General features: G+C 42.1%; 1 protein-coding gene across 2 annotated transcripts in view; it reads left to right on the top strand.

Annotated features, from left to right (window-relative positions):
- Positions 1-12,207, top strand: part of LOC111957940 (pleckstrin homology domain-containing family A member 2) — a 30,219-nt gene extending 18,012 nt beyond the window's left edge. For both annotated transcript variants that reach the window (XM_023979051.2, XM_023979052.2), the window contains exons 5-12: positions 690-787; positions 4,013-4,141; positions 4,278-4,379; positions 9,800-9,868; positions 10,185-10,255; positions 10,343-10,406; positions 11,078-11,155; positions 11,315-12,207. In XM_023979051.2, the coding sequence (XP_023834819.1) occupies positions 690-787; positions 4,013-4,141; positions 4,278-4,379; positions 9,800-9,868; positions 10,185-10,255; positions 10,343-10,406; positions 11,078-11,155; positions 11,315-11,767 (1,064 nt within the window). In that variant the 3' untranslated portion in view covers positions 11,768-12,207. The remainder of the gene's footprint in view (positions 1-689; positions 788-4,012; positions 4,142-4,277; positions 4,380-9,799; positions 9,869-10,184; positions 10,256-10,342; positions 10,407-11,077; positions 11,156-11,314) is intronic.

Below are 12,207 nucleotides of genomic sequence, written 5' to 3'. Positions count from 1 at the left end.
TGGGTAATCCTGTTCGGCCTGATGTCGACGTTTCCATTGGCCCTTCCCACAGTTCATTGTCTTATAGTCTCATCCTTGAGCATAATGTATATGCCTCTGTTTTAACAGAGTCCTATTCATGGGGMAGGGTTGAGTATGTGGGTCTGTGGTTACTTAACAAGGTACAAAAGTGGGGGTATAGTGGGGGATGGGTGGATGTTGTGCCAAGTTATAGCTTATGTTGAGAAGTGGTTAAAACAAGTTACCAGTATCTTATACAATTTCTTACACAACCCAATTGAGATGGTTTGGGCTGAGTTGGGCCGCAGCTTCACCTGGAATGCAGAGTGGAGGAAAAGCAGCCAACAAGTGCTCATCATATGTGGGAACTCCTTCAAGGCTGTTGGTAAAGCATTCCAGATTAAGCTGGTTGAGAGAATGCCATGTGTGCAAAGCTGTCAAGGCAAAGGGTGGCTACTTTGAATTATCTGAAATCTAAAATATATTTAGATTTGTTTAACACTTTTTGATTAATATATATATATATATATATATATATATACATGTATGTATGTGTGTGTGTTATTTCATAGTTTTGATGTCTTCACTATTATTCTACAATGTAGAAAATAGTAAAAATAAAGAAAAACCCTTGACTGAGTAGGTGTGTCCAAACTTTTAAATGGTACTGTATATCACTATGTCTGCAGTGATCAATGCAGTATCTCGGCGGTATTTCCTCCAAGCCAACGATGCTGCTGACCTCAGAGACTGGGTCATTGCTCTCAACAAAGCCACCAAGATCACTGTGAGTACCCCAACTCATGTAGCTTCAAATCAACTTTTACATTCAGACATCTAATCAATACACGTATAACGTTCCATCAAACTGAGACTTAGCGATATTAAYTTGCCACAAACAGCACTGCATATGTTGCAGATGAGCGTGATGCAAGACAATGCACTCCCCAGAGCCCCAGTACTTTTCAATCGCACACCACTTTCAAGGCAGCAGCACCAACCGGGCCAGTAACTTCTCAGCACATTTTTGCGTTCCAGTTCAGCATCTACCTGCTCTGTCGCCGTCTACCATTGAAAACAACCATTGACTACACACAGAAAAGTTGCGCTGTTTTTATTTGAGCAATATGATTGGCCGTTCATTCAAGCACCACTACGCTCCAGCGAGTCACCACTTCTTGAGCAGTACAGAAGTTAATGGCTACGTTCACAACGCAGATGCGAGCTGTCCTGAGCAAAYATAAGCGCCCATCAATCTACTCGCTGAGCTTATTTATTTTAGGGAAAGTAATTTACAAAAGTAAACTTTCAATAGTGAACATATTAGCAATATGCTGGCTACTGTTGATAGTCTGTATAAAGAAAGATACAAAAAGATACCTAGCATTGGTCTAGGCTAGCCAACTGTAGCCAGTCAATGTCTATTTTGGAATGTTTGTCTTAAAGGGGCAGCATCCTATTTTGAGATGTGAAAGGCCCCAGAAAAGACACGTAACGAATTTTGCCAAACACTTTAGAACCAATGGTGTCACCTTTGGCACTCAGAGTATCACAGGGCATCTGCACGGATGCGCTTTAATAGCTACAACCTGATTGCTGATAATCAGAAAGACCGGAGAAGTTTAGGTTTGCGTTTCACTACTCTTGGTTATTGTGGCAATGGGCTTAACATTGCTGTTTACTTRGTGCATACAGTTGTACTGTAATATATTGGCACCCTGCACTTTACAATGAAGTGGTATGGAGCGGAATGTTCAGTTTTCTCTTCTCAAAACTGGTTGAAATGTTATTTTTACCTTGTAGGCACCTGCAACTGTTGTTGTGTATTAGATATTACTGCATTGTTGGAGCTACTGTAGGAACACAAGCATTTCGCTACACCCGCAATAACATCTGCTAAATATGTGTCTGCGACCAATCAAATTTGATTTGATTTGACCCGCAACTTCCCACAGGTGAGAGAAATTCACTGTAAATGAGAATCACCTGCCTCAAACCAAATTTATTTGAATTCTTCTGAATTCGTAATGGTTTAGTCTAGGCCATTATTATTTTTTGGGMTCCTGTGCAGTTGTAAATCAAACAAAAAAAATATATGAACCCCAAAAGTTATTTCAGTTTCAACTTATTTTAGAAGAAATACTGATTTAATATATATTTTTTGATGTGCATAGTTACACTAATTATATATTAGTGTAACTGTGTCTGACTCTACCTTTTGATATTGCATTTATAACTTGACTCTAACATTACACGTAATATGTTCATGTTTGATTTCGGTAAACCTGTAGGCTAGGTGCAGCTGAAACTACAATCACCTGAGTCACACTGACAAGAAGTGATGTCACACAGAGCCATAGATACATGTAACTGCAAACATAATGGAAGCACTTGAGTAAATGAGGGATACAAACTATTTTGAAAGCAGGTGCTTCCACACAGGTGTGGTTCCTGACTTAATTAAGCAATTAACATCCCATCATGCTTAGGGTCATGTATAAAAATAATAGGCAAGCTATGCCCCCATAGGATGACATTGTCCCCATCCACAAGGCATGAGTGGTCACTGAATGGTTTGATGAGCATGAAAATAATGTAAACCATATGCCATGGCCGTCTCAGTCACCAGATCTCAACCCAATTGAACACTTATGGGAGATTATGGAACGTCGCCTGAGACAGTGTTTTCCACCACCATCAAAACAATCACCAAATGATGGAATTTTTCGTGGAAGAATGGTGTCGCATCTCTCCAGTAGAGTTCCAGACACTTGTCAAATCTATGCATTCAATCTGTTCTGGCTTTTGGTTGCCCGAAAGCCCTATTAAGACTGTATARTGGTGTTTCCTTTATTTTGGTAGTTACCTGTATATAGCACTCAAAAGGAAGAAGTCTGTGGTCTCACATTCAACTGTTTGGCCAGGGTGTACACACACACACACACACATACACACACACACACACACACACACATTTAAAATATGAGGAAATGGTGAAACAGGACAGTGGGAGTTGTTTTGAGGTTTCACATAGCAGATTCATATCAAATCTAATGTTATTTGTCACATGTGTCGAACACAACAGACCTTACCGTGAAATGCTTACTTACAAGSCCTTAACCAACAATGCATATTAAGAAAATATTTGCTAAATAAACTAAAGTTAAAAAAGTAACACAATAAAATAACAAGGCTATATACAGGGAGTACTGAGCCAATGTACGGGGTCATATTTACATTTAGGTAAGAAAAGTGTGTGTGTTGAAACTTATATCCAGCCTGTGGGGGGCTTTCCACACACAATGTTTTAACAGACTGCTGATGTTTGTGCTGTGGAGCTATAGAACACACACGCATGCAAACTTCTCGACGACACATTTTTTTGGGGGTGGGGGGGTGGTCAGAGAGTTTAATGCTGAGTCATGGAGGTCATAAGGCCTGTAACTCCTCCCCTCCACACCACTACAGAAGGCTGAGAACAGCAGTTAGTGATTACATCCCAATAATCTCTTTTCTCTCTCTCTTTTTCTCCTGAAGTGTGCACTCGTTCACCACTTCACACAAATGTTTAATCATTGGATTGGTATAGGCACGGCCTAGAGGGAGTTTCCATATACCAGTCATTTTGTTTTCAATACATGAAAGGAGGTGAARAAGTGCACACTTCGGGAGAAATGATTGGGACCTGTGACCCAATAGTCATCACTGTGTTTGGCTCTGTGAGGCTAGAGTGTGGTGCTGCTCTGTTTCTTCTGTATTGTCACCTGCCCTCACACAGGAAACACAGATGCTCTCTCTATTCCACTTCCTCTTTGGCTCCCCCTGAAGAAACCCTGTAGGCCTACATGTGGGCCATGTTTATATGAAATGTCTTGTTTATCACTCCAGAAATAWGTTATATTATAGTTTCATGGTTTATCAATAAGTGAAAGTTAATGATAATGTATTGTTGGATAAATGCTAAATGCTAGCTATGGGTTTGACTTAATGCTCAAACTGTTGTTTTCTGTAGGTTCCGAAAGCTGGACCTCTCCAGCCCAGGACAGAGGTTTCTATGGTAACCGGTGAGGCAGGGGGTAAGAGGCAGGCCTATAAGACTGAGATCATCGGGGGAGTGGTGGTGCACACCCCCATGTACCAGGTACTATGTTCTAGTCCAAACGCACCATTGKCKTGGTGACCGTGTTGGTGATTGTGATGATGGTGGTGATGACAATGGAGGGTGAGGATGATGTAGAGTGATGGTGATAATAATGATGAGTGTGTGTGTGTTGCAGAATGAGGGGGAGGAGATGGAGGTAGGGGACAGGAAGGTCAACGCTGTAGGCAGTAGACCAGGCGTCCTGAGGTGTGGCTACTGTGTCAAACAGGGTAACATGGTGAGTACAAACACACACTAGCAACGGTCATCAAAATTGTTAAAAGGTTTAAATAAATGCAACAGTTGGACAATGGAGGAAGATACTCCAAACCTTTTGTCATTTTTGTAATCCATCAGATATTGACAGAATTATAGCACAAAACATTTTACTGCCACGAACAAATAATGAAGTTCAGCGATTTTGGTGGGATTTCTGGTATTACATTTATTGTCAAATTTCACTTTTATTCACTCATATACATTTTATAATGGTATCAGGTATTTGTAAAAATATTTTGTGCCTCATMTGCATAAATACACTGGGTGTATTTGAATAGATTAACATAAATGGGTGGCATAGGGCTGTAACCACAACTTGCTTGACAATCATCTCATTCCAAAATCATGGGCATTAATATGGAGTTGGTCCCCCCTTTGCTGCTATAACAGCCTCCACTCTTCTGGGAAGACTTTCCACTAGATGTTGGAACATTGCMGCAGGGACTTGCTTCCATTCAGCCATGAGCATTAGTGAGGTTGGGCGATTTAGACCTGGCTCGCAATCGGCGTTCCAATTCATCCCAAAGGTGTTTGATGGGGTTGAGGTCAGGGCTCTGTGCATGCCAGTCAAATTCTTCCACACCGATCTCTACTAACCATTTCTGTATGGACCTCACTTTGTGCACGGGGGCATTGTCATGCTGAAACAGGATAAGGCCTTCCCAAAACTTTTGCCACAAAGTTGGAAGCACAGAATCGTCTAGAATGTCATTGTATGCTGTAGCATTAAGATTTCTATTAACATTAAGATTTCCTCAATCTACACACAATGRCCCATAATGACATAGAGAAAACATGTTTTTAGAAATGTTTGCACATTTATTAAAATAAAAAACAGACCTTATTTACATAACTATTCAGACCCATTTCTATGTGACTCAATTGAGCTCAGGTGCATCCTGTTTCCATTGATAATCCTTGAGATGTTTCTACAACTTGATTGGAGTCCATGTGTGGTAAATTAAATMTATTGGACATGATTTGTAAAGGCACACCTGTCTATATGAGGTCCCACTGTTGACAGTGCATGTCAGAGCAAAAACTAAGCCATGAGGTCGAAGGAATTGTCCGTAGAGCTCCGAGACAGGATTGTGTCGAGGCACAGATCTGGGGAAGGGTACCAAAACGTTTCTGCAGCATTGAAGTTCCCCAAGAACACAGTGGCCTCCATCATTCTAAAATGGAAGAAGTTTGGAACCACCAAMACTCTTCCTAGAGCTGGCRGCCCGGCCCAACTGATCAATCGGGGGAGAAGGTTCCTTGGTCAGGGAGGTGACCAAGAACCTGATGGTAACTCTAACAGAGCTCTAGAGTTCCTCTGTGGAGATGGGAGAACCTTCCAGAAGGACAACCATCTTTGCAGCACTCCACCAATCAGGCCTTRATGGTAYAGTGGCCTGARGGAAGCCACTCCCCAGTAAAAGGCACATSACAGCCTGCTGGGAGTTTGCCAAAAGGCACCTGAAGGACTCTCAGACCATGAGAAACAAGATTCTCTGGTCTGATGAAACCAAGATTGTACTCTTTGGCCTGAATGCCAAGCATCACATCTGGAGGAAACCTGACACCATCCCTACGGTGAAGCATGGTGGTGGCAGCATCATGCTGTGGGGATGTTTTTCAGCACCAGGGACTGGGAGGCTTGTCATGATCGAGACAAAGATGAACGGAGCAAAGTAGACAGATCCTTGATGAAAACCTGCTCCTGAGCTCTCAGGACCTCAGACTGGAGCGAAGGTTTACCTTCCAACAGGACAATGACCCTAAGCACACAGCCAATGCAACGCAGGAGTGGCTTCATGACAAGTCTTTGAATGTCCTTGAGTGGCCCAGCCAGAGCCCGGACTTTAACCCGATCTAACCTCTCTGGAGAGACCTGAAAATAGCTGTGCAGCGACGCTCTCTATCCAACCTGACAGAGCTTGAGAGGATCTGCAGAGATGAATGTGAGAAACTCCCCAAATACAGGTACACGAAGCTTGTAGATTCATACCCAAGAGGACTCGAAGCTATAATCACTGCCAAAAGTGCTTCAACAAAGTACTCAATAAAGGGTCTGAATACTTATGTAAATGTTATATTTCCATTTTTTGGTTTGAATAAATTTGCAAAAATATCTAAAAACCTGTTTTCACTTTGTCTTTATGGAGTATTGTGTGTAGATTGATGAGGAAATAAATACATGTAATCAATTTTAGAATAAGGCTGTAACGTAACAAAATGTGGAAAAAGTCAAGGGGTCTGAATACTTTCCAAATGCACTGTATACAGTAGTGTACTTTACATTGTTTGTGAGATCAGACATAATATCACTATAATCCGAGTGTTCATTTTCAGAAGTTGCTTTCATTTRGGCGCATCTCATTTGTAAACATTTCAATTGTATTAAATTATAAAGTTTTTRAATTCCACAAAAAATGTACACCCATCAAAATAACTTTATCTTTTGTGATGTAAGTGTTGAGAAGATGCGTTAAATCCCAGACTAAGTTTAGTATTTACCGGGGTGTGTTTGACAGGTCATTACTAAACATTTTCTGCGCTCGTAAAGTTAACTGGAAAAAATTTAAGCAACCAATCCAGCGAGATTTGTGACAATTGGATTTTCCACCRCTCAAACACAGGAAATAGATTTRTGAAAAAGACATATCCTCAGGTAGGCTGGGCATGCACGTTGCTATATACATAGGGCTGGTGCGGTGATCGTATTACCGACACACCGGCGGCCACGAGTCATGAAGGCAGTCAAATTCCACATTGCCGTTTAGTCACAGTAATTAGGCTTCTCCAAACTTTGCTGCTGCTGGTAATTAGTAGCCTACCAAACGTGCTAACTGCCTGGTACTCAGCACTCTATTGTCCCTCTAATCACTCTGACACCAATGCAAATGTATTCAAAAATCAAATCAAACTCTTCATAAGAGCCCATGACCTCATGTTGTGCAACATTTCTATAGGCTATGCAATTGCGGGAGAAAGCAGAGTGATGGCCTCTACTAAAAAGAGGAGGTTCCCATCAGCTTTCTATAGGCTAGGCCTACTATATTTATTTCTGAACTTTCCTAATATTAATATTGCTTATATTTACAACAGGAGTATAGCCTACCTGGCTGGTATGAAAATAAACCATATGGAAAAGCGTCCTCCAGTCACTGTAAGTGCATAGATGACATGTATTTTTTCCCGCTGCCCCTGTTTTCGATACAGGTCCATGATAATGGTRCATTCTAAATCAAAACAAATGTCACATATATTATTTAGCATGTGTAAAGACTAGATTAAATCAGGAATAGGCTAATATTGTCACCCATRAGYCTATCACTTGTGAATGATATATTATCTCTTGTGAATGATGCCCAGCATAAGAAATAATGCTTTTTTGGGACATTTTCTAATCAAAGTCAAACACCACATGTAGCCTAGCCCATAGGCCTTTACATTTTAATAAGGTATGTATCACAACTAAAGTTGCCAAATAACTTCTTAAAATGAAGCACATTAATCCGCTTTACAAGGGGTGTAGAGCSTAACTGGTGTGTGTGTGTATATAAGCAGCATGTAGTTTCAAGTTTGGGAAAGTAAATTTTCACCATAAAAATGCACCTTTATAATAAAAGCATTACATGCTGTCACGTTCCTGACCTTATTTCCTTTGTTTAGTCTTTGTTTAGTTGGTCAGGACGTGAGCTGGGTGGYTGTAGTCTATGTTATGTGTTTCTATGTTTAGGTTGTCATTTGGCCTGATATGGTTCTCAATCAGAGGCAGGTGTTTTACGTTGTCTCTGATTGGGAACCATATTAAGGTAGCCTGTTTTCACTGTTTGTTTGTGGGTGATTGTTCCTGTTCGTGRGTTCATGTGTTCTARGTTCTCTAGTTCAGGACTGTAGCTTCGTTGGTTTTCGTCTGTTTATTGTTTTGTTTGTATTGAAGAAGTATTCTAATAAATATGGATACATACCACGCTGCGCTTTGGTCCTCCTCTCCTTCTACCGACGGAAGCCGTTACACATGCATAATTGCATTTGTGGTCACTTTTGATAATGCTGTTTTCCGCTAATGGAACATTCGTGCTTAATAGCCTACTACCATGTGTGAATTGCTGCGCTTATAATGTGAAGAAATAGCCTAATAGTTTATCAACATTTCAAGCTAAACGTTCTGATATTGTGTCAGCCACATTGCATAAAAAAGGATTCTTGATGCTAGTGGTTGTATTCATTTGGGATCTATCGCATCCCACAACTGTTCCAGACTATGTTTGGAATATTTATTTATTGCACAGAATAGAATAGGTCGACTTTTGTGCTGTGGGGGATAGTAGATTGACATCCGCTAGTGCTTTTGCTGTTCGTTAGGCCTACTCATCTTGTTGGCTGATGAAAAGTAAATGTGGACAGTTCATCCAATATCTTCAATATTCACCTCGGAATTGGATAAGGACACACGCAGTTGCGTCCCTGATGTYTCTGTCTTTACTTGTAGCCTGTGAGAAAGACCTGATCACATGACAGAGAGGCTTCGGATTGCGCATCACACTCAGAGAGAAGGGCACAACACAGCACTCTGGGTCGCAAAAGGCATGGATTTTTTTAGGGTGCATTACGGCCACAAAGGGGAAGCCGGCGCGAAATTCGAGGCATTATCAAGTACTTTTCAAATTGTGAATGAGAGACTGTTGGAGGGTGTATAACCTGCCAAAAAACAAAGAGGAGCTCATGACTTTCAAGCTTTTTTCAAATCATCATTAGTCTCATCATGCAGCCTTACAATGTATTCCAAACATATAGCCCAACATTTGTAGAACAACTAAAGTTAGATTAATAACTCTACATGAAACATATAGGAGTACCTATTTCTTTGTTAACCGCTCAATATAGAATAGCAGCATGTGCACACTCCCTCAAATCGTTTGGAGAAAATATTTATATTTTATTCAGCTTTGTTCAATTGTATTCTTCATACTAAAATAATGCCACAGAATTATAAGCAAATCTTGTCTGCTAAATGAACTAGTGTAGTCCACAGCCATTTGGCATAGCCACATCAGGACCGAACATAAGGACCACTCAGAGTATGCTATTATTTTCTTCTGAAATGGACTACATTTTCTTCATATCATGCTTCTTTAGACCTGTCTAAAATAATGGATTTATTGTGAAGGTATAGGCTATATTACATGGTTTTAATAGACTTTTTAAAATGGCTTGTAGGCCACTGTGTGGAAGCCAGGAGATGCTAAATGTGTTTATGTTAATTAACGGTCAATTACAGAGAGACCGACAGTTATTTGCTTGACAATCACCGGCTGACGAAATGTCATGACCGCCACAGCCCTACACATACACACACACTTTGAACTAATCAGTTGTATGTTTCAGAGGAAAAGCTGGAAAAGGCGTTTCTTCATGCTGGACAACAATTCTGTCAGTTACTACAAGTGTGAGACGGTGAGGTCATATCCTGTCTCTCCTCACCTCTCTCCTCTGTGAGTGGCTCTGGGTGGTAACTGTTGCTGTTTAAACCACAGTGGGTTGTATTTACAGATGTCCTCAAATGGCTTTGGGGAGTAAATTCAAACCAAGAAAATACATTGTGGGAAAAACATATGTCCTCCATGTTTGTCTTTGTTTCTGCTTTGGTGTGGTGTGTGTTTCAGTGTCCTGTGTGACAGATGTGTTTCTGTCAGTGGAACAGAGTAAAGTTTGGTGTTTCTCTGATGCACGATGGCGTGTGTGTGTAACCTGTATTTGATATGTATTTCAGCATAAGGAGCCGCTAAGAGCGGTTCTTCTGAGAGACATTCAGAAGGTCCATGAATGTCTGGTCAAATCTGGGTGAGAGTCACACATATCTATTTAATCTATCTAATCTAATACACGCACACACAAGCTTGCTGTCTTACCTAGTCATCTCTCTGTCAGGGACCTGCTGATGAGGGATAACCTGTTTGAGATTATCACCAGCTCTAGGGTTTTCTACGTCCAGGTAAGTGAGTGTGTACTTGTTTTCCTACCTTATCAGGACCCCAATGTCCTAACAATTCACCCAAATGTCCGTACAAAGTAGGAAAACAAGAACTTTAAGATTAAGGTTTAGGGTTAAAAAAAAAAAAGTGTTGTTTTACATTGTCAGCCATAGTAGTACGGCACTCCTGAGCAAATTAGGGTTAGGTGCTTTGCTCAAGGCACATTGACAGATTTTTCGCCTGATCAACTCGGGTATTTGAACCAGCAACCTTTTGGTTACTGGTCCAACGCTCTAACTGCTAGGCTACCTGCCCGGGGTTAAAGAAAATATGATTTTTAATGGTCAAATAAGTCCTGAAATTTCTCAAATAAAGCTGTGTGCGTGTGTGTGTGCGTGTGTGTGTGTGTGTGTGTGTGTGTGTGTGTGTTGCATGTATTGTCGTCAGCTGGGCTTCCCTCTGTGTTGACTACTCTCTGGTTTGATGCTCTGTTGCTCATGTGTGGCCTTACTTCTGTTTTTGAACGAACAGAAGGTTTGTACAAACACTAACCATAAAACAACATCTCTTGTCCCCCCATGGGAGAACAGCTGACTAGGGGCAGGGGCCTTAGATCAGAGAGAGGTAACTGTGTGTGTGCTTACTTTGTTGTATAAGCATAATGTGTAAGCGTGTGCTGGTTTTGTTGCAGACAGACACTCCAGAGGACATGCAGGGCTGGATCAGAGACATTGAGGGGAAGATACAGGACTTCAGAGGCCCGGGCAAGGTAAAGGTCTATTTAAATTCCACTTACAGTTCCGACCAGTACTATTAGTGGTCCTGATGGCGCGTCCATACAAGTGTCATTGCACAACAGGGAGATGAGGAATTCTGATTCAGTGGGGGAATCACAAAATGGTGTCTCTCTTTTTTCTTTCCCTCTCAGAGCTCTGCATTCACACGTGCCTCCTCTCTGTATTGCCATGGTAACTCCTCCCACCAACCCTCTGTTCTCCGTGGTCGTCAGGGAGATGACAAGAGACCCCCTTTAGGGAAGTCATGTTCCGTGGCCCCGGGATGGCAGCCCTGGACCCCCGTACCCCAAAGAGAGGCTCCCGCACTGGGCATACTAGATAAGGACGGTCCCTTTAGCTCTCTGCTGCCCAGCCTCTCCTCTCTCTCTCTCTCCACCTCCTCATCTTTATCCTCCCTCCCCACTCCCACCCCACAGGGGGTCTCAGCTCCAGCCAGTGGTGTGGGGGTCTCAGTCAGCCCAGGCCCCATAGCCCCAGGCCCCTCCAGCAGCCGGAGGAGACACCGCTCTCAGCCTCAGCCCACCACAGACCGCAGCTTCCCTTTCAGCCTGGACCATGATGGCATCCGCACCACCGACGTCTAGAACCAACCACGTCTAGAACCAACAGAACTCTGGATCCAACAAAATGTAGAACCACCAACATCTAGAACCAATATCTAGAGCAACAATGACACTTGATTGAGTGCTTTTCCCTTTGAAAGACTAAACCTTCCCTCCCCCAGCCACTTTCCTCTGAGAGTTCCATAGGCCTGCTGCTTTGGCTGTGACTGCTGTGGCTGCTGTGGGCTGTTTGCTGAAGTATCCCCTCATCCATCTCTCTCGCTGGAGGCCTGTGGCCCCCTGTTGGTGGGGGAGGGTAGTGATGCAAATTGGGGTTCCTGGATGTGTTTTCTCAGTGAGGGGTGTGTTAGTCGTGGCTGTGGGCTTCTGGTATAAAGGGTTATTCGGAGAGACTGGGAGGGATTATCAGTGTTGGAGTGTCTGGTAGACTGCGAAGGGTTAAGTTATGTGTTGTACGATTT

This window comes from Salvelinus sp. IW2-2015, linkage group LG33 (genome assembly GCF_002910315.2).
Source record: "Salvelinus sp. IW2-2015 linkage group LG33, ASM291031v2, whole genome shotgun sequence".
NCBI classification, from domain to species: domain Eukaryota; kingdom Metazoa; phylum Chordata; class Actinopteri; order Salmoniformes; family Salmonidae; genus Salvelinus; species Salvelinus sp. IW2-2015.
Note: the sequence above shows the minus strand (reverse complement) of the source record. Positions and strands in the feature narration are given on the sequence as shown.